This window comes from Micromys minutus (assembly GCF_963924665.1).
Source record: "Micromys minutus genome assembly, chromosome: 2".
Lineage (NCBI taxonomy): Eukaryota > Metazoa > Chordata > Mammalia > Rodentia > Muridae > Micromys > Micromys minutus.
This window is the reverse complement of record NC_137971.1, coordinates 74,732,467-74,760,444: the sequence shown is the minus strand read 5'-3', so window position 1 is coordinate 74,760,444 and position 27,978 is coordinate 74,732,467. Positions and strand designations below refer to the sequence as shown.

Sequence of the window (27,978 nt, the reverse complement as noted above, 5' to 3'; positions counted from 1 at the left end):
ATCCGTTCTTAGTTTCCCAGGCAATCCCGAGTGCACGCAGTCCAGCAGTCTCTCTCTGCCCACCAAATTTTTCGCCAGTAAGATCGCAGTTTAAAGGCGGCTGCGCTGTAGAGCACTCCCATGGTGCCGCGCGCTGGGCGGGTTTGTATTTTAAATCCCCGCGGCCAATCAGCAACGCGCAGGCTCTTGTAACGTTCCCAGCGCCGCGTTTGAATTCGGGGAGGAGCGGAGCGGAGCAGAGCAGGACCCTCTGCACCGACCCGGCCAGGTCCGTGGAGCAACTTCGGCATCATGAATGCAGCAGCCAAAGCTGGAAAACTGGCTCGAGCACCAGCCGACCTCGGGAAAGGTGGGGTCCCGGGAGATGCAGCTCCCGGTGCTCCAGTGGCTGCCCCGCTGGCGAAAGAGATTCCGGAGATCCTAGTGGACCCACGCAGCCGGCGGCAGTATATACGTGGCCGCTTTCTGGGTAAAGGAGGCTTTGCCAAATGCTTCGAGATTTCAGACGCAGACACAAAAGAAGTGTTCGCAGGCAAGATCGTGCCTAAGTCTTTGCTGCTCAAGCCCCACCAGAAGGAGAAGATGTCTATGGAGATCTCCATTCACCGCAGCCTCGCACACCAACACGTCGTAGGCTTCCATGGCTTTTTCGAGGACAGTGACTTTGTGTTTGTGGTTTTGGAGCTCTGTCGCAGGAGGGTAAGTGTTTTTGTCTCAGTGCTGGGGCTCCTACACCTGGAACTTGCTAGCAAAGGGGACCGAGGCTTAGAGGAGTTTCAAGCTTTTATGAAAAGACTTTTAGCGAGGGTACTTGGCACTCCGAACTGCTGAGGCCGGGGTTCTGCGGAAGCCGAGACCAGGCCCTGTTGCTATTAGGGAAGGGGCTCCTAGACGCAAGGCTGTGAGTGGGTACAGGAAATGGATGTGTAGAGTGGCTAAGGAAGGGTTCAGGCTTGTAGTGCCACGGACCTCGAACTTCCGGAGTGGGGTAAAGTCGGGGGAGGGGACGACTGTTTGGATTCAGACCTTAGACCTTTAAGGAAAGGGAGGGGATCTCTGCCAGAAGGAAGTCTGGGATGGGGGATCGAGAGTGGGGTTGAGGGAAGACTGTATAAGGGCAAGAGTTAACAGGAGAGGGTCCGGTGATAGTGACCAGCGTATGGCCAGAGAAACCCTGCCAAGACTCTTCCACTCCGAGCGCCTAGTCCTAGCCACATCCACCTGGCAGTTCTTTTTTGGGCTTCAGTGACCTCTTCTCTCCTCTTCAGTCCCTCCTGGAGCTGCACAAGAGGAGGAAGGCTCTCACCGAGCCCGAAGCTCGCTACTACCTGCGGCAGATCATCCTGGGCTGCCAGTACCTGCACCGCAATCAAGTCATTCACAGGGACCTCAAGCTGGGCAACCTCTTCCTGAATGAGGACCTGGAGGTGAAAATAGGTGAGGTGCTGGGCCTGCAGGTGCCCTGTGGGAAGGAGGGGACAGCTGGGAGGATAGGAAATAGAGGTGCTGCCCTCTGGAAATCCCTGGGGAGGGGGGGTCACACTTTCCTTGTCTTTTTTTTTAGATGCATAGGTTTTTGTGCCTCAACTCAGTAGTTTTGAACTTGGGGTGCCTCCTCCAAACATTATCTATCCCCTAGCACTGAACCAGGCTCTCAGCCAATTTTGTTTTTAAACAGGAGGTGGGGACACATGCTATGGGACATGGCAGGCAGCGTCTCCTCAGCTGTCTCTTTACTAAAAAACCTGAAAAAACCTGTCCCCTTGAGTCTGATTTGCCAGTTTCTATATCCCTGTCGAGTCTTCACACACTTGCTCAGCAGCAGTCGTGAAGATAGTGTAACTGGTTCCCCAGTGCATCTAATTCTGCTTTCCTGTGCGCTTTACATGTCCCGTGTTTATGTGAGGGATGGAGACGGGGTAACTTCAAGGAGCCAGTTCTCTCTTTTCCACTGTGTGGGCTCCAGGATCGACTCAGGCTATTATCAGTCTTGGCAGCAAGCCCTGTTACCCCCTGAGCCATCTTATCACCTTAACCCTGCTCTCTAAAGAGGGGTGTAAAGGGAATGGGAGGCCAGCTAGGGCCAGTACGGTGGGGGAGGGCTCAGGGACTGTGGGGTCTCTAGCCACGAATTCTCAGTGCTCAGCCTTGTAACAGCTGTCTGCAACCATGCACAGCTGGGCTTAGCAGCTGAGCATCCTCTCTTCCCTCTGTCCCAGGGGATTTTGGCCTGGCAACCAAAGTGGAATATGAAGGGGAACGAAAGAAGACCTTGTGTGGCACTCCTAACTACATAGCTCCTGAGGTGCTGAGCAAGAAGGGACACAGTTTTGAGGTGGATGTGTGGTCCATCGGGTGCATCATGTAAGTTGGCTATAGTCGTGGGCGAAAGCAGCAGGCTTTCTGAGGCATCTCACCCAGTTGGCCTTACAATGTGGATCTCTCTGCCTTATAGAAAGCCTATTTAGAGGGCAGGCTGCCCCACAAGAAGCCCTGTTTTTCTTATTAGTCTGGTATACGCTGTGGGATTTCTGTAGCTTAGACTTGTTGGTCCAGTGAAGGGACCAAGAAAGTCCCTTCACTTTTCCTCCTGCCCTTTGGTGCTTACTAAAAGCATGCACAGACCCAAACCATCAACACCTGAGGGCTTGTTAGGAATTCAGGATCTCAGGTCTGAACCTGGGTTTAACACAATCCCTGCCTGACTTTCCATGAAGCATTGAAGTCCTGAGTGCTGGAGAGAGAATCAGGTCTGCAGAAAGGTTGGCAGAAGGCAGAACCCCTGCCACGGTGGCCTGTGGGGCCCTTGGAGAGTCCTCTGTCACTGCAGGCCAGAACCAGGCAGTCCCTGGCCTCTTGCTATCCAGGTGTTGCTGCTTGCATTCTTCTGAGCGCTTGTCTCAGCCTTTGGTTGCTATGTCGCTGGGCAGACTTGGAGAGCATCCTCATCCATTCTGAGTCAGTCCAGCATAGCTCCCCTCCTCTGGTCCCGAGATAATCCCTGCATTTGGAGTTTCCTTGGCGTTTGAACAAAATCCCTGCTTGTACCCCCAGGTATACATTGCTAGTGGGCAAGCCACCTTTTGAGACTTCATGCCTAAAAGAGACCTACCTCCGGATCAAGAAAAATGAATACAGTATTCCCAAGGTGATGACTACACTTATGTTTTCATTTATGTTCCAGCCCAAAGCTACTCACTGAGCCCAGCTATATCCTAGGAACAGAGTCAGTCCTACTTCTAGTATAGCCACTGAGAATGAATGTATGAATGCTGGCCCATACTGTATGTTGAGTTTGCACACCAGATTCTCCTGCTCTACCTCCCAAGAGCTGAGATTGCAAGCATGTGCCACTATGCTGGCTTTATGGTGTACTGGCAAGCACTCTACCAGAGTCCCATGCCCAGCCCATGTCTTTAGACTCTTCCTGAAGCGGATGTAAAACACTTGGAGAAGAGGAGGGGGCGGGGCAGACACACTTACACCTGGAACATGGACCATCTCCATCCAGCTCTGCTGTGCCTAACAAAGGAGACGACCCACTCTCATGAACCAGGCTTCCCATCTGCAGAGTGGGGGTTTCTCCAAGGGCCTCTCAGTGACAAAATAACACCCCTTTTCACATTCGGTGGCATAAATCCATTTAAAGGGATAGCTCATTCCTGGGGACTAGGTTCACCTGGGGACACGTGGCCACTTTCAAGTCAGTGTCCTTGACTTGTGCATAGAGAAGATATGTCACTGAAGGTCAGCTCACTGCAGACAGCATGGACTACTGTGGTCCTGGCTTTCTTCCTGAGGCCATGTATACTCTCAGACCGGGCCCTCCTGTTTCCTCATCCACAAGTGAGGCCTAGCACTTGGAAGGCTGAGGCAGGAGGATTGCAAGTTCCAGGACAGCCTTAGCTATATAGTGAGACCCTGTCTCCTTTTAAATTATATAGAGAGGGGAAGGGAGGAGAGGGCCAAATGAGTTACTGTACAGGAATACATAAGCTGGAGTTAATGCTGTGACGCTTAGGCCTGTGCTAGATTTGATCTCATTGAGTCATCCTGGTGGAATTGCATGTGTAGTACACCCCTTCCCCATGTAGGTCTGCCTTGGTAGGCCCCAAAAATCCCAGGTTATTTGTTATAGCTGGAATTAAGGGGGTGAAACTAGGCAGGTCTTGGGATGTGGGTTTCCCTCTTGTAGATAACCAAATGTCCTTTGAAAAGGCAAGGGGAGGGAAATTATCCCGGTTAATCTTGAGTGCCAAGTGGCAAGAAATGATCCTTCTCATCAATATTGCTAAGGCCTGGTGGAGGATTTGGTGAAAGGCAGGGCCACTGAACTATGGTATGGTACAGACAGGAGCAGCCAAATGCTGGCCGAGGTCCCTGTCTCATGGCACTTGGGCTCTCCTCCATTCCAGCACATCAACCCAGTGGCCGCCTCCCTCATCCAAAAGATGCTTCAGACAGACCCCACAGCCCGCCCCTCCATCCACGAGTTGCTCAATGACGAGTTCTTCACTTCTGGCTACATTCCCGCCCGGCTCCCTGTTACCTGCCTCACCATCCCACCAAGGTTTTCAATAGCTCCCAGCAGCCTGGACCCCAGCAGCAGGAAGCCTCTCACAGTCCTCAATAAAGGTAAAGATCAGTCTGGGTAGAAGAGAGCCCAGGATTCCAGGGTACATTTCAGGATGCGTGTGCTTTACTGCCTCAACTTCCATAGTTAGGTCCCCTTTGAGTCTGGTCCCCAGGCCCTTCTCCCCTGTGACCTTGAGAGAAAAAACTGACTAAATCTACCTGTTAGGCCAAGAAGGAAAAAAATGAACTGAACACCAAGCCCAGGAAAGGAAATTCTGTACCTAAGATCTTTCTTGCACAATTTGTGGAGAAAGCTGGGAGTGTTCTGGTGCATACCTGGAGCATGTTGAGGTACCCATCCTTGGTTCTCATTCTCAGCACACCCAACACTGGTCACTCCGTGCACCCTTTGTTCTTTGAGTGTTTCTGTTTTGTTTTTCAAGAGGAGGTTTTTTTTGTCACTCAGGCTGCTCTTGAAATCAGTCCTCCTGCCTAGGGCCCTGCAGAGTACAGGATTACAGGTTTGCATCAGCACATCTTACTTTGGAAAAGTTGATACAGCCAACTCCAAGATCTGCCATTTTACTCTGGCACTAAAGTATGCATCTTTTTTTGTTTTCCCAAAACTTTAGCATTTCTTGCCCCTGCTTAGATAGTTTTTGTTTCTAGAGCTCTTTAGAGATCAGAGTTTTTCTGATTCATGTTTTAATATTTATCGTTGTCCACACTTGTAAAAGGTAGAGGGGATGAATGCTCTCCCAGTGCACCATCAGCCCCATGTGTTTTTCTTAACTGAGAGCAAGCTTTCCTCACTGGTTAGGAGGCCATGCGCTGTGACGGACACCAGCATCAGCTTCAGGACTGTGAGCATTGATCTCGCATTGCCACGACGGTTCCTTTTTTCCTTTTGGTTTTCTTTCTTTTTGTTAATTTGGTTTTTGAGACAAGATTTCACTACATAGCCCAGGCTGGCCTCCAACTCAACCTGCCTCTGCCTTCCAAGTGCTAAGATCAAAGGTGTGAGCCACCCTGCCTGCAGCAGTATTTGCCTTTGTTTTTACTGTCCCTGCCTCCTTCCTTTTCTGTGTTTGAGACAGACTCTTACCAAGCTGCCTCAGGTCAGTGCAGTGCTGGGCTTACAGGACTGTGCCACTGCATGTATTGAGTTTGGCATCATGTAGTCTTATTTGTCCTTAATAAATTTCACTAAGTGCTGTGGTCTTTGAGAGGTAGCTTGTGGGGCTTTGTTTCTCTGTCTGGATTTAGTATAAAACTAGTATTTAGTATAAAACTCTCAGTTCATCTGTTTCAGTTAGATTTCCATTTTTAGGCAAGTGGCTAGGGATAGTTAAGTTTTATTTTTGGTGCTTTGAGACGACTTGTGTTCAGACTAACTTTGAACTCTTCCCAAGTGCTGGGATTTCACACCTGTCTCAATGACACAGTTTATTTTGGAATAATGTTAGGGTTATACAGAAGTTTAAAAAACAAAACAAAGCTGGATTGTACCCTTCACCCAGCTTCAGTCAGCATCTCTTAAGTATAGCATAATTACCAGTACTGAAGCGTTAGCTACAAGATAATCCTGCCAACAACCCCCAGCCCCCACATCGATCAACCAGATTCCCCATTACAGCACCAGGATATCAGTACCTCACATGGCAGTTAGTGACCTCGGCTCCCCAGTTCCCTCCAGCCAGGGACAGACTCAGGGTCTTGTCTTATGTCTTGTGACCTTGACACTTTTGGTACTGGTGAGTTGATTTCCATTAGATTCGATGCTTCCTCAGGATTGTGTTGGGGTTCTGCATTCTCAGTTCCTCAGGGAGACAAAGCTGTCTCTGCCACATCTGCCACACACATTGTTGCCTTGGTAACTAATAAGTATCTTGCAGGAAGTTGTGTGAAACTGTAGGGCTTTGTCTAATTGTTGCCCACCGGTTTTAGGGGTAGCAATATTACTGTAATTTTTATTTTTTTCCTTTCTGAGACAGTGTCTCATGTAGCCCAGGCTGCTTGGATCTCACAGTAGCCAAGGACGACTTTGAACTTCTGCTCCTTATAACTCTACATCCTGAGCGCTAGGGTTATGGTCAAGGATGGGCCACCACGCCTAGTTTATAACCAGCTGAGAATCTAATTCATGCTATACAAGCCCTCTACTAATCGAGGGAACCCAGCCCTCTTCTCTTGTTCTCCTTTCCTGCAGTGCTGGATCTGTGGATTCCTATCTCACTCGGGGTCGTGGTTAAAATACTGCTGTTTTATAAAGTAAACTAATAGTAAAAGAAATTGTTCTATAGACATTTTTCAAGCTCAGCCAAAGGTAGAGAATCATGTTATCTGTCCCTGGGGTATTTATTTCTTCTTCATTTCTAATAGTTAAATTTGGAAAGACTTGATTTTTACATATTTATTGTATAGACACTCATTTTTGTTAGGTTTTGTCTTTTAACTGTGTATGGGTGTTTTGCATGCATGTATGTCTGTCTGTGCACCGTGCAAATGTTTGGTGACCACAGAGGCCAGAAGATGGTATTGGATCTCCTAGAACTGGAGTTACACATAATTGTGAGCCACCACATGGGTTCCGGGAACCAAACCCTGGTCTTTGGCAAGAGTAGTAAGCGCCCGTAACCTCTGAGCCATCTTTCCAGCCCCTTTTTGGCTAGTTTTAAAATCAGATCCTGGATATTTTATTTCACACTTAAGTTCTTAATGTGGCATGGTGGTTTATTTTTTAATTCTGCATCACAGGAGAAACTAGCACATGCTGGTTTGGGGAAACAACCCATTCAAGTGTGTAAAGCTGGCCCCTGGCCACCACAGCCCAACTTGATGCTTCGTTGTGCATTGCATTAGACCGTTTTAAAGTGCACAAAGCAAAGGGTTACAGTGAAAAGCTGCTGAGGCTTTATTTAAAAGGAGTCCATCCTGAGATACACTGTTTGGCCCCTCCTTCCACCTTCCTGGGTGCTCAAAGTACCCTTCGCTCTGTGTTTGAATTGGTGCAGCCTTGAGTCACTGGTGCCTTCAGGTCGCCTCCCTGAGTGACAGCAGCAGCGGCTGTCCTGGAAAGCCAGCTTGTTGAGTCAGAGACCTGAAGCTTGACATCCTCTCAGTATGCACCGCATACCTGTCACTTACACTGGTGCTGACTGTGTTCCCACATGGGTGACGGAGTGATCTGGGAAGAGTTTTATGTCTGCCTAGTGACCGAGTTACCTTCTCAGGCGTGGAGAACCCCCTGCCTGACCGTCCCCGAGAGAAAGAGGAACCCGCGGTTCGGGAGACAAACGAGGCCATCGAGTGCCACCTCAGTGACTTGCTGCAGCAGCTGACCAGTGTCAACGCCTCCAAGCCCTCAGAGCGAGGGCTGGTGCGGCAAGGTGAGTGTTGCAGGGGTCTGCACACCTGGGGACGGCAGGGCACCTCAGCCAGCAGAGCACTCGGGAGGGCCCAGACCCATATGACCTTTGCTCTGTCCGTTTCTTAGAGAAAATCTACGGCCCTGCCTGCTCTTCTGTGCCATGTCATCCTGTAGATGACTTGTAGACCATCTCTGCATAGCTGCACATACTGCTCAGGGAATGAATTCCTCCAGAGACTCAGATCAGCTACAGCCTTAGGGCTTTTGTACCCAACCAATGTCACTGCCCTGACTTAATTCTCTATAGCATTCCTTCCAGCACATTTGTGTCTTTGCAGAGCACATTGTGTCCAGTGAGCTGTTGTAGCATTGCAGGCAGGGGTTGTCGGGGCAGCTTTTTCTCCTCGATTTGATCTGGGGCACTAGGGCCTTCTACCATCCCCGGTGCAGATGACGGAGCGAGCGTCCTAGAGACTTTGATCATTCTTCATCCTATGGCTGGAACGTGGGCTCTTCCAAGCCTTCTTTTCCTGTCTGCTTATGAGACACACACAGTAGGCCTAGAGTAAGGGGGCTCAAGTGAGCCATGGTATCCTGAGCTGCAATTTCCTATTTGGGTGTCAGGCTTGTGTTGTCAGGCTCCTCCTCAGGTTTCATGGGTGCCTAGTGTACTCCCTTTGGGGGGCTGCATGAGAGGAAAGGGGATGGGGCTGATCTAACCAGTGTTCTGTTTCTATCCCAGAGGAGGCTGAGGATCCTGCTTGCATCCCTATCTTCTGGGTCAGCAAGTGGGTAGACTATTCGGACAAGTATGGCCTTGGTAGGTGTCCCAGAATGTGGAATGGGCAGGGGATGGTGTGGCTGTGGTAGCCTTTGAGAGAGTATTTTAGGCCTTCTTCATGATAGGCAAGCATTGTACTGCTGAGTTATTCCAAGGCCTTTGCCTGCCTCCTCCTGCCTTTCTGAGATAGCCCTCCACTTGCCACCAGGGTACCAGCTGTGTGACAACAGTGTGGGGGTGCTCTTTAATGACTCAACACGCCTCATCCTCTACAATGATGGGGACAGCCTGCAGTACATAGAGCGTGATGGCACGGAGTCCTACCTCACCGTGAGCTCCCATCCCAACTCCTTGATGAAGAAGGTGAGTTTGGGAAGGGGGTAGCATGACAGGGTATGGGGCTGCCTCAGGGTCAGACCCTTATGCTGGCATCTCTCCCCCAACTTTTCAAACTAGATCACTCTCCTCAACTATTTCCGAAATTACATGAGTGAACACCTGCTGAAGGCGGGGGCCAACATCACACCCCGGGAAGGTGACGAGCTGGCGCGGCTGCCCTACCTACGGACATGGTTCCGCACACGCAGCGCCATCATCCTGCACCTCAGCAATGGCACTGTACAGATTAATTTCTTCCAGGTGTGCAGGGGCGGGGGTCTGTACATGGTGGGGGGAGTGAGGTGCTTTTCTCCCCTTTGCCCTCCCCTTGGGCACCAATTGAGCTCTTCATTCGCTCCCTCTTCCCTCCCAGGACCACACCAAACTTATCCTGTGCCCCCTGATGGCAGCGGTGACCTACATCAATGAGAAGAGGGACTTCCGGACATACCGCCTGAGCCTTCTGGAGGAATATGGCTGCTGCAAGGAACTGGCTAGCCGCCTCCGCTATGCCCGCACCATGGTAGACAAGCTGCTGAGCTCACGCTCTGCCTGCAACCGCGTCAAGGCCTCCTAGGTCTCTGTCCTTCGGACTGGTGCCCCTTCCCTCTGCTAGCTCTGGGCCTGCGATGCTGGGCTCCTGGGGCTGCTGTTCAGTGTCCCTGGCCCTGGGGGCTGGGCAGGGAGCAGTGCCCCCTTTGAAGGGGTTGCTGTGTGTAAGTTATTTTGTACATGTTTGGGTGTGGGTTTCCAACCTCTTTCTTGCCCTCAGCCCACTGTATGAATTGTATAAATATTTCTATTGAATTTGGGACTGCCCTTTTCTTAGCTTATATATATTAAATATATGTACATCTCTCTCTCTCTCTCTCTTTTTTTTTTTTTTTTTTTTTTTTTTGGTCTTGTATTTCTTAAGGGTCCTCTGCTCCCAGAGAGTTTCTCTGCTCTAACAGCCTCAGTCCCTTAAACTGCTGCCCATCTTTCTGACATTCCTGAGGCCAGATTGAGCTATAGGCTCAACTCCTTGGTCTGCCTTTGGGGCCTCTGGAGGTGGTCTCAGCTCTTGGTGGCATCTGGCAGGACCTCCTGGCTTCCAAAGCTGGTGGGTAGTAGGTCAGGAAGAGGCTCTCAGAGGCACAGGTCCTCATGGCACGGTGAGTGTGGAGCAGCAGCCTTGGGAAGCGGTGTGTGAAGTATTGGATGAAGCCAGCAGGAAGTCGGCCTAGTGTCTGGCGCACCTCAGTTGGGAGCTCCCTGTAGTGGTGCTTCTGGGGATGGGCAGGACAAGGATCCCAGCTCAGCTATGGCTGACCATCCTCGATCTATGTCCCACCCAGACTCTAGAACATACCTTGTTCCTCATGGCACGAAGCAGGTCTCGCACTGATGTCCCTTTATATGACCGGAACCTTTTCAGATCTGCAGGCAGAGAAATGAGCTGTAGAGATGTTCCCACTGGGTCTCTGCCCCTCAGACCCACCCAGGTGAGGCCTCTACCTTCCTGCAGAGGTGCTGAGATATGCTTGTGCCAGTTTTCCCGGACCACCTTGTAGCCTCCTGCTTCCAGTGCCGTCACAAGAGGTCCCTGCTCTGGTTCCTTCTCCAGCCAGTCGCTGACATCCTAGGACCCCACAGAGCACCTGAGCCTGGTGCCCAGTATCACAGACCTCAGGGCCAGAATTGTGTCTTGTGGCTAATGTTGGAGTAGCAGAAGATCTTAGGATGACAAGGGCTATTGCCTTCTGGAAAGTATGGCTTCCCTATGCCCTACCTCAGTGCCACCACCCACCTTGTAGGAAGCGTTGCCTCTGTTCTACAGCCTGTAGGTCAGGTGTAGTCCCTTGCCTAAGGTCACACATGGAAGGATTAGGATTATCTACATTGGTGTCACGGCATGAATGACTGCAGATGAGAGTGGACTGCATTTCCATAGGAACAGCTACAGCAAATGCACAGACCCAAGGGTCTGAGGTGACAAGGCTCTTTTTTCCATTAGCCACTCTGATTCCCCTTTTCTCATTCAGGACCTGGGATGGTTTGAATGAGAATGGCCTCCCTGGGTTCATGTTGAATGTCTGGTCCCCAGTTAGTTTAGGAACAATTAATTGTGGTGTGGTCTTATTGGAAGGTGTGGGCTGAGGTTTCAAAAGCCCACACAAGGCCCAGTGTTCCTTTCTTGACCTGCAACTTTGGAGCAGATGTGAGCTCTCAGCTACTACTGTAGCACCATGCCTGCCTTCCATTGCAACACCAAGATGCTAATCTGAAACTGTAAGCAAGTTCCCAATTAAATGCTTCCTTTATAAGTTGCCTTGGTCATGTCTCCTCACAGCAATAGAACAGTAACTAAGATAGGACCCAAAAGCTTTGGGGGAGGGGGCTTCCCAAGATCATCTAACCTGGAAGAACTGGAGTTCCTTAGCTCTGCTCCAAAAGAGAGGGTGAGCCAGTACCCATTCTGCTGAGGGGCGATCCTGGGGCAGCAGGCTCAGCATGGCTTTCACTAAGTCCAGTGCCACAACCTTGTCTGGAGGGCAGAAGAGAGGATGTGTCCTCAGTCTCATGCCTCCTTCCTCCCATCTTTGCTGGTCCTGCCTGGCTCTCACTCACCATGGGTCTCTTCTTGCAGCTGAGCCAGACAGGGATTCCCTGAGAGGATGTTGGCCTGGCGGTAGAGACTCTCTCCAAAGGGGTGGCTGCCACCAGAAAGCACGTAATAAAACACACAGCCTGCAGAGAAGATATCCACAGCGCTGGTCTGGGGGCCAGAGAGATAGGGAATGAGAAGGGGGAAGTAAACCTTGCTAAAGACCCTCTGGACTTTAGAGCAGCGGCAAGAAGCGGGTGGGGAGGGGGGAATTAGGGGTTGTTGAGACCAGGACTCAAGAGGTGGTTTCTTTGCCCCTGCTGAACTTCTGGTCCTAGTTTTCCTTCTTGTAGAGAGTTACTGGTAGTGGGACTGAGTGAGGTTGACCACACACAGACAGGATCAGAGTGAAAAAGAGTGATCTGACCAATATCACCAGGAGGCTGTCAGGATGGTAGAGCCGAACTTTTTTCCAGGTGCATTTGGTAATCCAAGGTGTGGCGTGTGTGTGTGTGTGTGTGTGTGTGTGTGTGTGTGTGTGTGTGTGTGTGTGTGTGTGTGTGTGTGTTGGGGGTGGTGGGATGGAGGGAAATGGGGGTTGGATTTCCCCAATGTTAAAATGCTTAGTCCACACTGATATTGGGTCCTACATAGCTGATTAGGTCAGGACAGGTAAGGGCCAGCATCTTCTTTTTGCTATGTAGCTTGAATTCAGGGACGCCCTGCCTCAGCTTCCCGAGTGCTACAATTACAGGGCCGCTGTGCCCAGTTCTAGCGCATTTGAGTCCTAGCCTCACAGGATGCCAGAGGTGCTTTCTCCCCAAGCCAAGCCAAAATGTCTCCAGACATTGCCTAATATCTCCTTAGCTACAGAACAGACCCTGAAGGAGACTGCCTTGGGGAAGAAGGTGTAGACTGTCCCCTGGGGTCTCTTTCAGAGAAGAGGTGGGGCACAGTGGAAGCCCTGTGACTATCCGGCAGACTCACCGGGCTGTCTGGGGGCAGTTGCAGGAGCTCTGGAGCCATCCAGCCTTCTGTGCCAGGAATACCAGAATGGAGACTGAAGCTACAACGGCCAGCAGGTAGCTTCTTGCAGAGGCCGAAGTCAGAGATGACCACTCTGCCCTGGCCCTGGCTGTCAGGCCCAGCCATGAGGATGTTGCCTGGTTTGAGGTCACGGTGTACTACATACAGGAAGGGAGTGGAGAGAGTGAGTGATGGCCAGTAGGGAAGAGCAGGGGGCTAAGAACCGGAAGCAAGACAGGGTACCTATGTGTAAAGAGTGTAGGTGGGCCAGGCCGGACATCATCTGCTGCAGCACCATGGTGGGTTCCAGGCCCCAGCGATCTGGGTCTGGGCTCTCCACGTACTAAGATAAGGGAGAGGCAAGATGTCACTCTCCAGCCCAAGGCCTCCCTCTCTACCTCCCTGGGCTCCCATCTCACCTCTTGCAAGGAGGCTTGGCAGAGTTCCAAGGCAATGTAGTGGAACTGGGGACCACGCTCAGTGCAGAAGTAGCGGAGTACATTGGGGTGCCTGTCAGACTCTTGCAGCAGCTGCACCTCTCGCCGAACCAAGCTGAAGCATTCTCGGAGGAGCCTCTTCACAGCTACTGCCCGCCCCTCAAACTGTCCTCTGAGAGTGGTCCAGGGGTGGGGGTGGGGGTTCAGAGAGAGCAGATAAGAGTCGGGAAAGTGTGGGAAAGTGTCGGGACCTATCCCCACATCTGGGAGTCTGGAAGAATGTCCTTTGGTTGTCAGAAGTGATAGACCAGCTGCCTGGGCTCCGCCTGCCACTCACCGGAAAACGAAAGTTCCTCCTGCCCCACGGCCCAGCACATCCTTGGGGTTGAAGGAAATCTTCCCCACTACAGTGGGCTGATCTGCTACAGGGAAGGAAGATATGGTTCTCTTAGCGATCTCTGCCCACAGTCATCCTGCCTGCCTGCCCCTGCCAGCTGTACTTCAGACCCACGCTCCACCTTGACCATTATCCGGGTTCCCACCCTTATGTGCTTGCTGGGTGTGCTGCTGCGGTGGCTCAGAGCAGGGACCCACGTGCCAGACATGTGGCTGCAGCGGCTGGTGCTGCCATTGGTGTGGCTAGGTAAGTGACCCAGGGCTGCCAGGTTGACTCCCGTATCAGTGAGAGGGCCAAGGGAGTGGGTGACATTGTCTGCGTGACTCCGCTTTGAGCACCTTCTATCCCCTGATGTGTTCCCTCTTCTCTGCAGTCTGCAGTCCCCTCTGACACTTGGAACCCTTCTTTTTATTGTTGTTGGATTGTTTCAAATAAAAGGATGAATTCAAGTAGACAGAGGTGTGATGAGAGTGAGCACAGGAATAGTGAGCAAGGGCAATGCTGGCAACTTTCAATCCACGCCCACAGCACAGCACAGCACAGTGCTCCCAACAGTCTTGGTGTGCAATTAAGGGTAAGGTTGGGGGTGAGGGCGCCTCAGTCAATAAAGTTTCTGCCTTGCTATGAGAACTGAGGTAGAGCCCAGCATCCTTGTGAAAAGCTGGGCATAGTAACTCTAGTCCCAAGGAGGCGAAGATTCATTGATCTTTCGGCAAAGCAAGCCCCACGGTGCCTGTCTGGAGAGGAAGAGGCTCCAATGGGACGAGGGAGGTTTCTCTGCCCAGGGCTTTGGAAATGTCTGAGAGAAGAACTGATTCATCACCTCACATCTCCACAGCAGACCCTGTCTCTGCAGGGAAGGCAGGACGTGGCTTTTTCATTCACTCCCCCATTCAGACCCAGAGCCTGTGTTTACCAGGAGGAAAATAATGTTTTAGAAAAGCTCATTCAAGCAGAAAGTCTCTGCATAACCTTGCATTCGTCCCTGAACAGATAGAGAATACATTACAGACCCCGAATTAAAGGAAAACAGACCGCCACCAATCGGAGTGATAGTGTGGTAGAGGGAGGACCAGGAAAGAATCCAGAGGCTATCTAGAGACTGCAGCATCGAAATGTTTTTTTAATGTGAAATTTCTGTAAGATAAAATAAGTCAATAGCAAAAAGGAAAGGGAGAGGCCAAACTAAGGATTTCAGTGCATATGTGTGCGTGCATATATGTGCACACACACACACACACACACACACACACACACACACACACACACACACTAGCAAGAATAGCCCTGTGAAAATAGAATCTTATCTGCAGAAAGACAAGTGGGCTGCATTCCAGAGTCTTGTGGTTCAGGGAAATGAGTTTTGGGATGCAATGGAATGGTTATTTACTTGAACTCAGTGGAGTCAATAAATAATAATAATAATAATAAATCTACATCTCAAGGCTAGGGTCATCCTGTTGTGGAGCCCTATAAGAAATATGTCCATGGGCTCGAGATGTAGCTCAGAGAATTTTCCTCTGAGGATGGGCTGAGACCCAAAGAAGAGGAGGACATGGGTGAATACTGAAGCCTTAAGCCAAGAGCCAGGCAGACATCAGCTTACAGAAGTGGACAGCAGGTGGGAATTTGGCCTGAGGAAGTAGGGCAGGTGAGCAGCAATGGGAGATATCAGCTCACAAAAGACACCAGTTCAGCTCAGAGCCAAAGAACACAAGAGCAGAGTGGCCAATAGATGCACAGGCCATACCCCCTAACACTGAGTAGATACCAGTGGGTCTTTGGAGTCTCAAGAATTAAAACAAGAAACACTGAGAGGAACATTGAAGCAAAATCAAAACCACACCTAGGTAATTTACTGCTTCCACTGTTAAAAACAGTATTTTAAAACATTCACATCACCTAGGTATGATTTTTTTTTTTTTAGACACATATCCCAGGCTGGTCTTGAACTTCTGGTCCTCCTTCCTCCATTTCCTGAGTGCTGGAATTATATGTGGGTACCACCATGGCTGGTTTAGGAATGTTAAGGCTCAAACCCAGGGTTCCATGCATACTAGGCATGCATTCTCATAACTTAAGTGTGTCCCCAGCACTGACTTGCTAATCACAATGGTAGTAATTATCACAGCATGGTGATGACATGAGGTAGGAGTTTGTTCTCCCATTGGACCAGTGAAAAAACAGATCTGCAAAGGCAATTCTTCAAAAGCTAGCTGATCAGAGTTTGATTTCCACACAGTCCTATGCACAACCAGAGACCCAGAAAATTATAACAAAAGACACTCAAGGAGACTGTCCCTTACTGATCTATCCCACCATCCGTGGTTTCTAACAATTCAACTTTGAAATGAAATTATATTCACCAGTCCTTTCCCCCTACCTTCGACTCTTCAATTTTGTTGACTCCAGTTTACCTTCAGGGTCCTGGGCTGGCTGAGCTGGCTCTGAGAGGCTTTGAAATCTCTGGTCCTGTAGGGTGTCTCTTGAGAGCTGGGCCTGAGCATCTTGGGAGAGGTCAGAAGGACCTAAGGGTGCTGATGTGCTCTGCTGCTGCTGTAACATATGGGTTTTTGTGGGTGCCAGCCTTCCTCCTTATGGACCCTACACCTTGCTAGGCAGGTTCACAATAGAGCTTGGGGTCACAGAGCACAGGAGTAGGGGCTTCTAGGAGGAAGGCAGAGGCAAGCTGAAGTAGGGCAAGCGAGAAGCTGAGTTCTCTCTAAGAAGACTTTAAAAGGAACAATGTCAGGATATTGGACTTACCTGCCTCATCAAGTAGAGGACCCAGGCTCCCAAGAGAATGGCAGTGAAGCTAGCTGCTAGCAGGTCTTGGGATCCCAGCCTTGGATAAGCTTCAGCTTTCTCTTCAGGTGGTAGTTCAAGATCCCAAGGTACCTCCCTCCTCAGGTTCAGGAACTGGGAACAAAGCAGGTTTCATTTGTGGTAAAAGCTTCCTCCGGTGTGAAACTCCCAAACCTTCATCACTGGGTCCAGGGCAAGGTTTAGCTGAAGGGGTAGGGGAGGGGGCTGTATGATGAGCCACTCAGTGCTGTCCGTGGTTCTGAGATATCATGGCACTCGGAAGAGTTCACCAAACCTAACTGAAAACCAACATCTCTTTCAATGTCCTTGAAATTCTTATGCTCGAGGGTTGAAACTTTGAGGTTCACCTCTGGAGATTAGGAATTTGTTGTGGCCGGAGCAAACTCCTAGGTAATTTGAAGATCGTGACTCCTTCTAACCTTGAGCTACTTACTAGTGCTTCTCCAATCTCTCCTGGAAGAGCAGGCCTTTATAGTTTTTCTGTTTTCAATTTCTCACTCGATGAATATTTTACAGTGTTTACACTGAAGAGTAAAGGAAAAATCTGGGAAGTATGCTTTGTGATTTAGGAAGCCAATATCACTTTGACATTTTTAAGCATGCCTGGTAGTAGCAGCAACAAAATGTTTTCCGGTGACTTCCATGAGACTGACTAGAGAAAAGGTACAGGGGCTGCATGCATGTCTTCTTGGTCCACCCACAGCCCCTGCCATCCCAGCACTGACCTCAAAGAAGAGATCTGGAGCATGGAGTTCCTCTGAGGCTCTTGTCTCAGCAGACCCCTTCCCTGGGGCACGATGAACCCTCAGCATGGTGGTGTGCAGGACTGGGGGAGGTTCATGGTATCCTGAGTGTCAGAAATAAAAGCCAGAGTGTTCAGGATGCTTTTAGTATTTTAACTCAGAAATTGGGCTCATGAGTCTTTTTATCTTTATCTACTTCAGATTACAATCAAGGGACCTCACCAATGAGTAGCCACTGGCTGGGGAGGGCCACGCTGCCCGAGGGGTATCTGACAGCAGTGCTGGGTGAGCCCTCTCGCTCCCCTGAGACTTGAAGTGTCACTTCATCTGTTGTGGGGCCATCCATGGGTGCCAGGGTCAGTCCACGGGGCTGTGGCAGAAGATGGAGAGTCACATGTGTAAGAAGCTCCTATCCTCCTCTATCCCTCTTTGCATCCCACTATTAGATCCCCTTCTCACCACGAGGGCCACCCCAGCGTGGACCAGTGCTTTAGAGACATAGAAACCAGCTTCTTCTTTCCCCACATACAGTGTCATCCTAAAGGGAGGGGAAGAAGAAGGTTGAGTGATGCTGGTGGGTAGCTTTAGCATTACTTTACCCATGTCCTTTGTTTTTTCTTCCATATTGACTCTAGGATTGGCCATGTGACTTGTTTTAGCCAATGGGACACATATAACATAACCATAGACTAGAATGACTCTTGAGTGTCAGGAGATGCCCTTCAGTACTGTTATCTGAAGCCCCGAAACTACGCGGTAAGGAAGCCTACTCTCCCACAAGGGATGAAAAACCTTATTGTATGTAAATAAAACATTCTGTTTGACACCTTCTCAGCCAAATGGCCCACCAGCTGCTAGATAGGTAAGTGATGCTATCCTGGATCACTGCTTTCACCAGGTCACCGGTTGATCTCAGAGAAAACAAACAAACAAACAATAACAAAATAAAACAAAACTGTACATGGATGACCCACAGAATTTTGAAAAATAGCAAGTGTCTGTTACTTTTAGGCTATAAGAATTATAGTAGTTTGTTATGTAGAAAAACTAAGTGGTATACAATCTATAACATTTTCTCAATGTATGTCTCATCTTTTTCTCAAGATGGAGTTGGGGGAATCTTACTATGTAGGTCAGGGTAACCTCAAATTCATGATGCTCTGCCAGCAGCATCTTGGGTACTGGGACTGTAGATATGCACCACCACACCTGGCCCAGACCTCAATATGAACACAGTTTTCACCACGTGATTAAAGGCTCACACCTTTAATCTCAGAACCTGGGAGGCAGAAGCAGGCAGGTCTCTGAGAGTTTGAGGCCAGTCTGGTCTACAAAGTGAGTTACAGGACAGTCAGGCATGTAAGTCAGAGAAACCATGTCACACACAAAAAGAATGAACGAACTAATTTTCGAAACTGAAGCTCGTCATCTCTCCATCGTTTGCTTCTTTCCTTTTCCCTCTTTTAGTGCTTTGAACTACTGAAAATGAAAGCAGCCATGAACTTCTAGACGCCTTTGCCTTCTTGCTTACAGACACTCTCACCATCCTGGTCCCCCTGATCTGCAACCCCCAATCCCTCTCTATCTCCTCTGCTTAGAACCCTGAGCTCTGCTGCCTACAGCATCATCTTTTTTAACCAATATAATACATTTTATTTTCTACATGTAGAGTTGTTTTGTCTGCATGTATATCTGTACACTCCACACATGCATGGTGCTCACAGAGGCCAGAAAGAAGGCCCTGTGCCATTTTGAACTGGAGTTACAGATGGTTGTGAGACACATGAGTGCTGGGAATTGAACCTGGATTCTTGGAAAGAGCAGCCAATGCTCTTAGGTGCTGTGCCTCCTCTCTAGTACCCCCCCCCCCACACACACAGGTATATCTCTTTGAGTTTAAGGCCAACTAGAGATGACTAGGAAGACTCTTCCTGCCTCTCTCCCTCTCCTTCTCCCCTGCCCTTCCACTGCTTCCAGAGTACTATATTTTTTTCTAAATTCATTCTGAGATATGATTGTCTTTTTTTATATGTCTGTCCCCACACTAGACTCCGACTTTCCTATAGGCAGAATCTTTGACTCTGCTGGACTCTCAAAGTCTAGTAAATGGTTGGCATACAATAAATGCCCATGCCCAGTTAGCTTTTTTGGGGGCAAAAGAAACAAATGGGTAATCTCTGACTTTTCCAGTCTGTGTCTTGGGATGGCATAAGAAAGGGTAGTTCTTAAAGTATTGAACAAACAGTTTGTTATGGCATCTACCGACAGAAACAGGATGGGACCCAGAGGACCCTCCCAGAACTCAATCACTTGCTAAATGTTGAATATCCAGGAGTCCTAGGGACACTTTCTTGATACTCAATTCAGTTGTATTGGTGAGTCATTATGACTGGCTATTCCACTGGGGCTGTACCATCTCTAGACACTCCCCCCTGGGTTCTATAGATGAACACTTACAAAAGCTGTGTGTCTAAGGAAGAGAACTGGGTGGCTGTGTCCTGGGAGCTGGAGGCAGGAAGACGAATGTGGCCCCAGCGGAGGACAAGGAAATGTAGGGTGTCCCGGGCCAGTGTAAGATGGGGCAGCTGGCGCAGACCATCCTGATGCCATGTGTAGATCCCTGTCACAGGCACACCCAGGTCCTGTGTCCACAGCACAACTCCACTTCCTGGATCCACAGTGAGAAGCAGGCCCATCCCACAGGATGTCAGGTGGCTCACATCTATGAAGAGAGACAGCTGGGGAGACGTCAGAGAGATCTCATGGGACACATCAGACAGCAGCTGGGGTGAGAGCTTATTCAGATGTGCAAAGGTCGTGGAGGGTACTGGATATAGAAAGATCAACCAGAGTTTGTTTCAAACAGAAAGGGATTGGTTGGGGCCCTTCAACGTTGGTTCATGTGTGTCTGTGAATCTGGGTCATCTGACCAAGTTAAGATGAGGGCCATTTGAGGGAGAGATTTTAGGATGCAGGTTGTCAATCACAGACATGGTCAGACTGATGTTTATTAAGATGAGTCAAGTAGAGTGGTTCAGAGGCTGGCGGGTCCTTTGGGAAGTGATTGGAATATGAATGGCTCAGTTGGGAGGCTTGGCAGGGTCAGTCATGTGTCAGAGTTACCTGCATAGTGCCCTATGAAGAATGACAAAGTCAAGATTTGAGGGACTAGTTAGGAGCACCTGTGAGGTTCCTCAGAAAGTTAAGTAGGATGGGCTAGAGAGATGGCTCAGCAGTTAAGAGCTCTGACTGCTCTCCCAGAGGTCCTGAGTTCAATTCCCAGCAACCACATGGTGGCTCACAATCACCTGTAATGGGACAGCTACATTGTACTCATAGAAATAAAATGAATAAATCTTTTTTTAAAAAGCATGGGTATAATATTGAGGGCATAATAGCAAGAGTGATATTGGGGAGTCATGTAAGGCTGTTTGCCAGTCAGTCACCATGTTGAGAACCGTTAGGATTTGACAGGATCACACAGGGTATTGGGGGAGGTCGCCTGGTGGTCCCTTAAGATGCAAGGAGTCCACTCAGGCTACCTGGATGGGGTCATTTGGGGTACTGAGGAGTTCAGACTTATTGCTAAGGCTATGTGATCATCAGAGTCATCCCAGGTGATTTATCAGGCTGTGTCATTCAGCACGTGAGGGGACATCGTATCAGTGGATCAGTATGTGCTAGTATTTGGTCCTGATGTCACTCAGGGCTTCCCAGGTTAGGGACTTTGCTCCAAGGTAAGGCTGAGAAAGGCGATACTCACATTTTCCAGGTAAGCCATGCATAGGGGGCGCTGAGTAGCGGCGGTAGGTCGTATTCCAGCGCAGGGATGCGGTCCGTGGGTCATGCATAGAGACTGTGTACTCTGTGTGTCACAAGCAAGGCTACCAAGAGGATGGTCATGTGGAGCTTCCCCAACCCAACTCCAGAGACTGTTCCTCTTGAAAGGCTGGAGACTTCTCAAGCATTTGAATTGTAGGCCCGAGGACCAAGCTCATCACTACACCTGTAGCTCTTTGGTCAGTGCTTAGTAAAATGTATATTAATGATTGTCAGATTGACTGGCTAGCCTGGATTCAACTTAGATAGCAACTGTCGGGCCTGGACAAAGAAAAAGAAGGGACTTTACAGGCATAGGGAACATATGACTTACGTGTTCGGCCAATGTAGAGTTGAGGAGAAGAAAGGCCCGCGGTGGTCAGTGTCGTCTGAGTCTCTCCTGACGCAGGGTCCACCACAAACCAGGCATCCTGCTTCCGGCCTGTGGAGGAGAAAAGTGTGTACGAAAGTGTCATGATGGTGTAGGAGAAGGTGTGTGTGCCCTTTTGTTCCTGGCCATGTTGTTCTGACAGGACCTAGGACCCCTTTCTGGATTTAGCCCCCACGGGCTGCAGAGATACAGAGACACTCACCTGTGTAGAAGACACCATCAGAGCTACGACAGGGAGAGGCATGAACCAGCTCGGGGATGGTGAATGGCAGTTTCTGAGAGGGAAAAGGTCCAAGGTCGGGTAAGAGCAGAAACACAAACAACAGAGTGTGCCACACTTTCCCAAGGTCAGCCTAGAGAGACCTTTTCACCGGGCACCTTGCCTTTCCACCTCCCAGGAGAGGAAACTGGATCTTGAAAAGGTTAAGGAAATCCGCTCGTGGCACTCAGGTAGACCAGCCTCAGAACCAGCATCCTAGGTTACTTTGCTATAGAGTGTCTTAAAAAGCTTGAGAAGATCCCACATGGTGTACCAAGACTCCACACAATTCACTGATTCCACCTGATGACCACCTTCAGATAGACACACACACACACACACACACATGCAAGGATACACAGAGACACACACACACCCAGATACTCACACCCATCCCACATAAACACAGACACACATACATGTACATACACACATATAAACACACACACACATGCACATAAACACACAGACACACCCATACAGAAAACTCACACCCACACTCACACACGCTTTAACATTCAGTGGTCACAAAAGACTCTGCAAGACTGGGGAGCTATTTGCTCTTAGTGTTGGTGGTGAGTGTGGCTCTGCCCTCTGCCCTCCTTTTGTCCTCTCTCTCTCTTCTCTCTCTCTCTCTCTCTCTCTCTCTCTCTCTCTCTCTCTCTCTCCTTGTATTCAGGTTTCCTATGGGTTTTATCAGGAGGCACAGGAAGAGATAGACGAATGTACATAAACCACCAACTTTCAGAACCAGAGCCATCCAGCCGACTCGCCTACACTTGAGCAAACTCAGACTAGCAGAGCTACCCAGATGGACCCAGACTAATTATGAGGGCAGTTTTTTTGTTTTTTTGTTTTTGTTTTGCTTTTGTTTTTGTTTTAGTCTTTGAATTTGTGGGTGATATGTTATTTAGCAAAAGCTAATCAATACAGTTTTCACCTTACTGTCTCTAGAGTCCTGGAGATGCCCTATGATATACTCAGAGCCCTGACATTCTGCTCTGTGGACACAGCCAGACTTCCCACTCTACAGATGGACTTTTACAGCATTCAGAGCCTTCGCTTACAGCTTCAAAAGACACACCACTCTCACACATTGTCCTTTCATCCCTTGGAGCTCTACTGATGGATTCCTGCCCCGACCCATCCCAGACAGTGAAGGGAAACATACCATCAGCCCCTGTTGTTTCTGTGTTTCCAAGATGTACAGGCTGCCATCAGCTGGGTCAGAGAGAAAGGCCATTCTGTGGAGCAGAGAGGGACACGGGAAAGGCTAGGTGCATGGCCCTGGTTTCATGAAGATTATTTTCCCTACACCTTCTCAACTGGTAGAGCCCATCCTTTTGGGAGGCACCTTGGAGCAGCAGGAGTCCCTTTACACAGCAGTTAAGACTCTTCCTAACTTCTGCCATACTCCCATGTGCCCCACCCCCAAGTCCTCACACAATTATGGCTCCCCCAGTCACTCTTTCCATAAGGGACCCTGGTTCACTTACTCTGTGACATACATTGGTCCCTGGATGATGGGGTCTGTAGAGACAAAGACATGGGAATCAAAATCTCTTTTTGGCTGTTGTGAAGCGTAGCTCAAACACACTGTTTGCCCTGTGTCAGATGCAGAGCCTAGCAAGTGGAAAAAGCTATGCAGGCAGTCCCTGTCATTCTGCTTTTCCCAAGTTTGCAGTTTGGAGGCAAAGCCATTGAGGCTCAGAGGGAAATGATTTTTGCAAGTTGACACAGTTAGAAAGTGGTGAAGCTGTCTATGGGATCCCAGTGTTCACGTGGTGTGTGTGTGTGTGTGTGTGTGTGTGTGTGTGTGTGAGAGAGAGAGAGAGAGAGAGAGAGAGAGAGAGAGAGAGAGAAAGGGAGGGAGGGAGAGGTCAGAGACATCTTCCTCAATTGCTCTCTATCCTCCTTTTCTTTGAGAGAGTCTCCCATTGAACCTGGAGCTCACTAATTTGGCTAGGCTGGCTGGCTAGGAAGTCCCAAGGATCTTCCTGTCTCTGTCTTCCCAGGGCTGTGGTCCAGAAATGCACTGTTATGGTTGTTTGGCTTTTGTTTTGTGTAGGTGCTTGCAATCCAACCTCAGGTCCTCAGGCTTGTGTGGCAAGCACTTTACTAGCTGAGCAATGTCCCCAGCCCTTTAGGGCTCTTGTTCTTATCTTCGATGCCAAGGTAAATGCCCACTCTGACCCTGAGAGACCTAAGGAGAGATAGGTGTTCCTTGCTTACCGTCTTTCACTGTCCACTTCAAGTCCCCTGTCTGCTTGTTCAGTGCATGGAGACTTCCATCCAAAGTAGACACAAACAGAAGGCTCTCTGGCCTGACGGATTGGACCTAGAGTGGGAAACAGAATCATTTCATCTGAGGGTTCCAAGACCACCTAGCCTTTGCCCCAGGCAACCAGACTTTTCTGTTTGAAGAAACAGAGAGGGGAAGAAAAATGAACTTGATCTTATTGGGGATTGGAAGGGGTTACAGAGTGAGCTGGGGGAGCCAAGGTGACTTTGACTCTCATTTCCTCTCTTTCCCCCACATCTGTCTTCCAAAGTAGATCAAAGGTGGGAATGTGTTATATGCATCTGTGTGCATGTTTGCATGTGTGCATGTGGGCAAACACACACACACACATACACACACACACACACACACACACACACACACACACACACGAGTGGAAGGCAGAAGCCAGTGCTGGGCATCTTCCTCATTACTTTGCACCTTATTTTTTGGGACAGGCTCTAAAGCTGAGCCTGGGGCTCATTCATCCAACCAGACTAGCCAGAGAGCTCCAGGAGTCACCCCACCCCAATCCCAACTCCTGTCACCCAGCACTGGGGTTAGGTTCATGCCTACAACCATGAGCTTTTATGTGGGTGCTGGTGGTTCAAGCTTGGGTCATCATGGTTGAGTGGCAAACAAAACACCTTCCCTGATTCATACAGCCTTCCTCTGGGATGGAAACTATGGGTATCCCCATTGCACAGGTCAGGGACACTGAGGCACAGGGCAGGATTCTTTCTGCCTCCCCAGACTGGCTCAGCTGCTTTTGGTGCCAAGCTCTGTGGTCCCCTGATGGCTTCAGGAAAGAGGCCTGGAGCTACCTTACATCTGGCCCCTACTGGGCTCACTAACCAGCTCTGGGCCCTCCTTGAGCAAACAGGGTGAGGCTGAGTTCAGAGCAGGAACCCTAAGATCCGGGTGGCCTAGCCACACCCCTGCAAGGGCCACATCCTGCTTCAAGACCCTCAGATCTTGGGTGTAGCCAGTGGTATTTGCTGGAGAGTCAGGAGCCCACCAGCTATCCCTTATCTTTTGGGCCTTAGTCTGGCCATCTGCAACTTGACAGAGAGATGGGCCAGAGAAAAGGTTGCCCCTTGATTGGATGGCCCCAAAAGAATTTTGTTTGGTCTTTACAGTGCTTAGACCATTGCTTTTAATTATCCTTGTGGTGTTGTTTTGTGACACAAGGCCTCCTGATACAGCTCTGCTGCTGGCCATGTAGAACAGGCTGGCTTTGAACTGTTGGCAATTCTCCTGCCTCTGCCTCCAGAGTTTTGGGATTAGAGAAATGTAATAACATGTCCAATATTAACAGCTCTTTTATATTTACTTATTTATTGAGATAGTCTCTCTGTGTAGTCCTGGATGTCCTGGAACTTGTTACATAGACCAGGCTGGCCTCAAACTTATAGCTTTCTTCCTACCTCTGCCTCCCAAAGGCTGGGATTAAAGGCTGAAGGTTTTATTTTTAAAATTCAGATTTTTATTATCATTCTCATTTCTAGGCTTTCTAGAAATGCCAGATCTGACTACATCAAGCGCCCATTATCCATTATATTTGTGATTATTCAGGCAGTCAGCCTGAGATAGACAGGGTTCCCAGGGTCTAAGTCTAACCTGTTCCTTTAGCTGGAGGTGAGGGGCAGAGAAGGAGAAGAGACTCCAGGTGGAGTGGACACTTAAAGCCCAGGCTTAGCAGAGAGGCCGATTCACTCCCAGCAGGCAGGTTGGAGCAGATTCCTAAGGGTAGGGAAACAGTGGTCCAGGCACACACAAAGGAAGCAGCATCACAAAGAGCCAGAGACTGGACCGTGTTTCATAGCCAGTTCCTCAGCAGAAGCCCTTAAGTGGAACATCTTTGTCAAGAAAACTGGATCCTCAAACGGCTTTGGAGGCCTGACTTCACTGTCTACTGCCTCCTCCCCACGTGTCCCTCCCCCTTAACCTGTTGCAGAAGAGGCTGAACAGGTACATCTCTCTAGCCAGGTTGTAAGAGGCATCTCCCCAAGTTTCTAAAGGGAAAGAGAGAAAGGCGCCCCTACAGACCAGCTACATCCCCAGTCCCCTGGCCCTGTGCTCACCTGTGGACCGAGTTTTCCCAGCAATGTTGCAAACTGCAGCAGGAACCCGAGGTGAGACCACAGCTGGAACCTCTGGACTGATCTCGCCATAGTCTGCGGGGCAACCACAAAGTCTCTGGCTCCCTCGCCTCCCTCAGTGCCTCCAGGCAATAGCAGAGCTCCCCCTTCTCGAGACTCCGCCCCCTACAGAGCCAGCTGGCGTGCAGTCTTAGGTGAAAGCTCACCCTGTGATGGCCCCCGCCCTTCCCATCACACCCACATTTTGCTTAGGTCTTGGTCTCGTCTACCTTGGCACCAAAGGGACCGTTTGCGCTTCCCAAGGAGGTATTTTACCGACTGGGGCTGACGCTAGAGAACGTGCCTAGGTCTGTGCTGCCTTCTTTTTGTAATCTTTATTTTGTAAAAGATATATCTATCTTATTTTATGGGGTGGTTTGCTTGCATGCACGTGCATCACGGGTGTGCCTGGTGCCTAGGGATGTCGGAAAAGGCCGTTGGGTCCCCTGGAACCGGAGTTAGGGATGACTGTGAAGCGCTGCCACGTAGGTACTGGGAATAGAACCCAGTTACCACACAAGAACAAACGCCCTCAACACCGAGCCATCTCTCCTGCCCCATGGCCAGGCTCGGGCTCAAAGCTGGGACTGAAATTCAAACATCTTACCTCAAAGCTTACTCTTTATTATTTTATTAGTTCTTCACGACTGGCCTCCACCAGATTGCTATAAACTACGAAATAACTGACAGGCTCACTCATCTGTCCAACAAATATTTCATGATCTACCAGGCTAGACGGCTGAGCAAGACAGGCGAGGCCTTTTTGTCTTTGCCAGGCTTATAGATCCACTTGGTTAAGATTCCAAAGCTGGGCAAGGTCAGGAGTTCAGGGTCCCCCCTGGCTTCATAAAAAGTTTGAAGCCATCTTAGATGTCACAGAAGACCCTAGCTGAAAAATAAACAAGAACAAAGAAGCAATATCAGCAGACATCAGATAATGGAGGGGCATTCTGCTTTCTTATAGAACCTAGGACCACCAGCCCAGGGTTCACCCCACCCTGCTTTAACAATCCCTAAACGCCCTACAGGCCTTCTGCAGCCTGATCTCATGGAGCTGTTTTCTATTTATTTATTTATTGTATGTGAATATGATCTCATAGAGCCATTTCATATTTATTTATTTATTTATTTATTTATTTATTTATTTATTGTATGTGAATATGCTGTTGCTGTCTTCAGACACACCAGAAGAGGCCACTGGATCCCATTACAGATGGTTGAGAGCCACCATGTGGTTGCTGGGAATTGAACTCAGGACCTCTGGAAGAGCAGCCAGTGCTCTTAACCACTGAACCATCTCTCCAGCCTGGAGCCATTTTCTTAATTGAGGTTCCCTCCTCTGAGATGATTTTTAGGTTTCATCAAGTTGACAAGAAAACTGTCCAGCACAATGACCACAGCAGCTCTTATAACGGGAAGGATTTAATTGTGACTAATTATAGTTTTGGAGGGTGGGTCCACGATCATCATGGCAGAAAGCAAGCAGGCATGGTGCTGATGCAGTAGCTGATAGCTTTGTATCCCAAGTCACAGGCAGCAAGCAGACAGCTAGAGGAACTGGGCCTGCCATGGGATTTGAAACCCCAAAGCCTATCTCAGAGACATACCTCCTTCCATAAGGCTGTGCACGCTAACCCTTCCCAAAGAGTTCCATGAACTGGGAACCAAACCTTCAAATATATGAGCCTAAGGGGTCCATTTTCATCCAAACCACCACACTAGGTAAATTACAAAACCAATAGGAGTGTGTTTGGAGGCTGGGAGTGAGGTTCAGTGGTAGAGCACTTGCCTGTCTTGCTAAAAGGGGCCACGAGTTTAATCTCCATGACATAGGACAGGGGAAAGTAATGCTCTCAGCAGATTCCTCCCTTGTCAGTCATCCTTTCAAACCTACATTTATACCCTGGGTTCTTGGGCAACTCGAAAGCCACATATTTTCTTTTCTATTACCTTCTCATCTCTTCCCT

General features: G+C 49.3%; 2 protein-coding genes across 2 annotated transcripts; one reads left to right on the top strand and one right to left on the bottom strand.

Moving 5' to 3' along the window:
* Window positions 1–291: 291 nt before the first annotated feature.
* Window positions 292–9,710, top strand: PLK1 (polo like kinase 1; the record flags this gene model as incomplete). Its single annotated transcript, XM_080911653.1, has 10 exons — window positions 292–699; window positions 1,269–1,437; window positions 2,220–2,364; window positions 3,055–3,148; window positions 4,416–4,635; window positions 7,809–7,964; window positions 8,688–8,765; window positions 8,935–9,089; window positions 9,183–9,365; window positions 9,478–9,710. The coding sequence occupies 10 exons, from the start codon at window positions 292–294 to the stop codon at window positions 9,679–9,681; spliced, it is 1,812 nt and encodes a 603-aa protein (XP_080767779.1). The 3' UTR covers window positions 9,682–9,710.
* A 410-nt stretch (window positions 9,711–10,120) lies between these two features.
* ERN2 (endoplasmic reticulum to nucleus signaling 2) lies at window positions 10,121–26,044 on the bottom strand (the record flags this gene model as incomplete). Its single annotated transcript, XM_080913004.1, has 22 exons — window positions 10,121–10,372; window positions 10,456–10,523; window positions 10,602–10,725; window positions 11,504–11,631; window positions 11,715–11,862; window positions 12,679–12,875; window positions 12,961–13,060; window positions 13,137–13,326; window positions 13,492–13,576; window positions 15,969–16,107; window positions 16,318–16,470; window positions 17,103–17,224; window positions 17,343–17,490; window positions 17,580–17,658; window positions 19,578–19,842; window positions 20,884–20,985; window positions 21,274–21,381; window positions 21,533–21,605; window positions 22,761–22,833; window positions 23,086–23,119; window positions 23,822–23,927; window positions 25,955–26,044. The coding sequence occupies 22 exons, from the start codon at window positions 26,042–26,044 to the stop codon at window positions 10,121–10,123; spliced, it is 2,784 nt and encodes a 927-aa protein (XP_080769130.1).
* Between the last annotated feature and the right edge of the window lie 1,934 nt (window positions 26,045–27,978).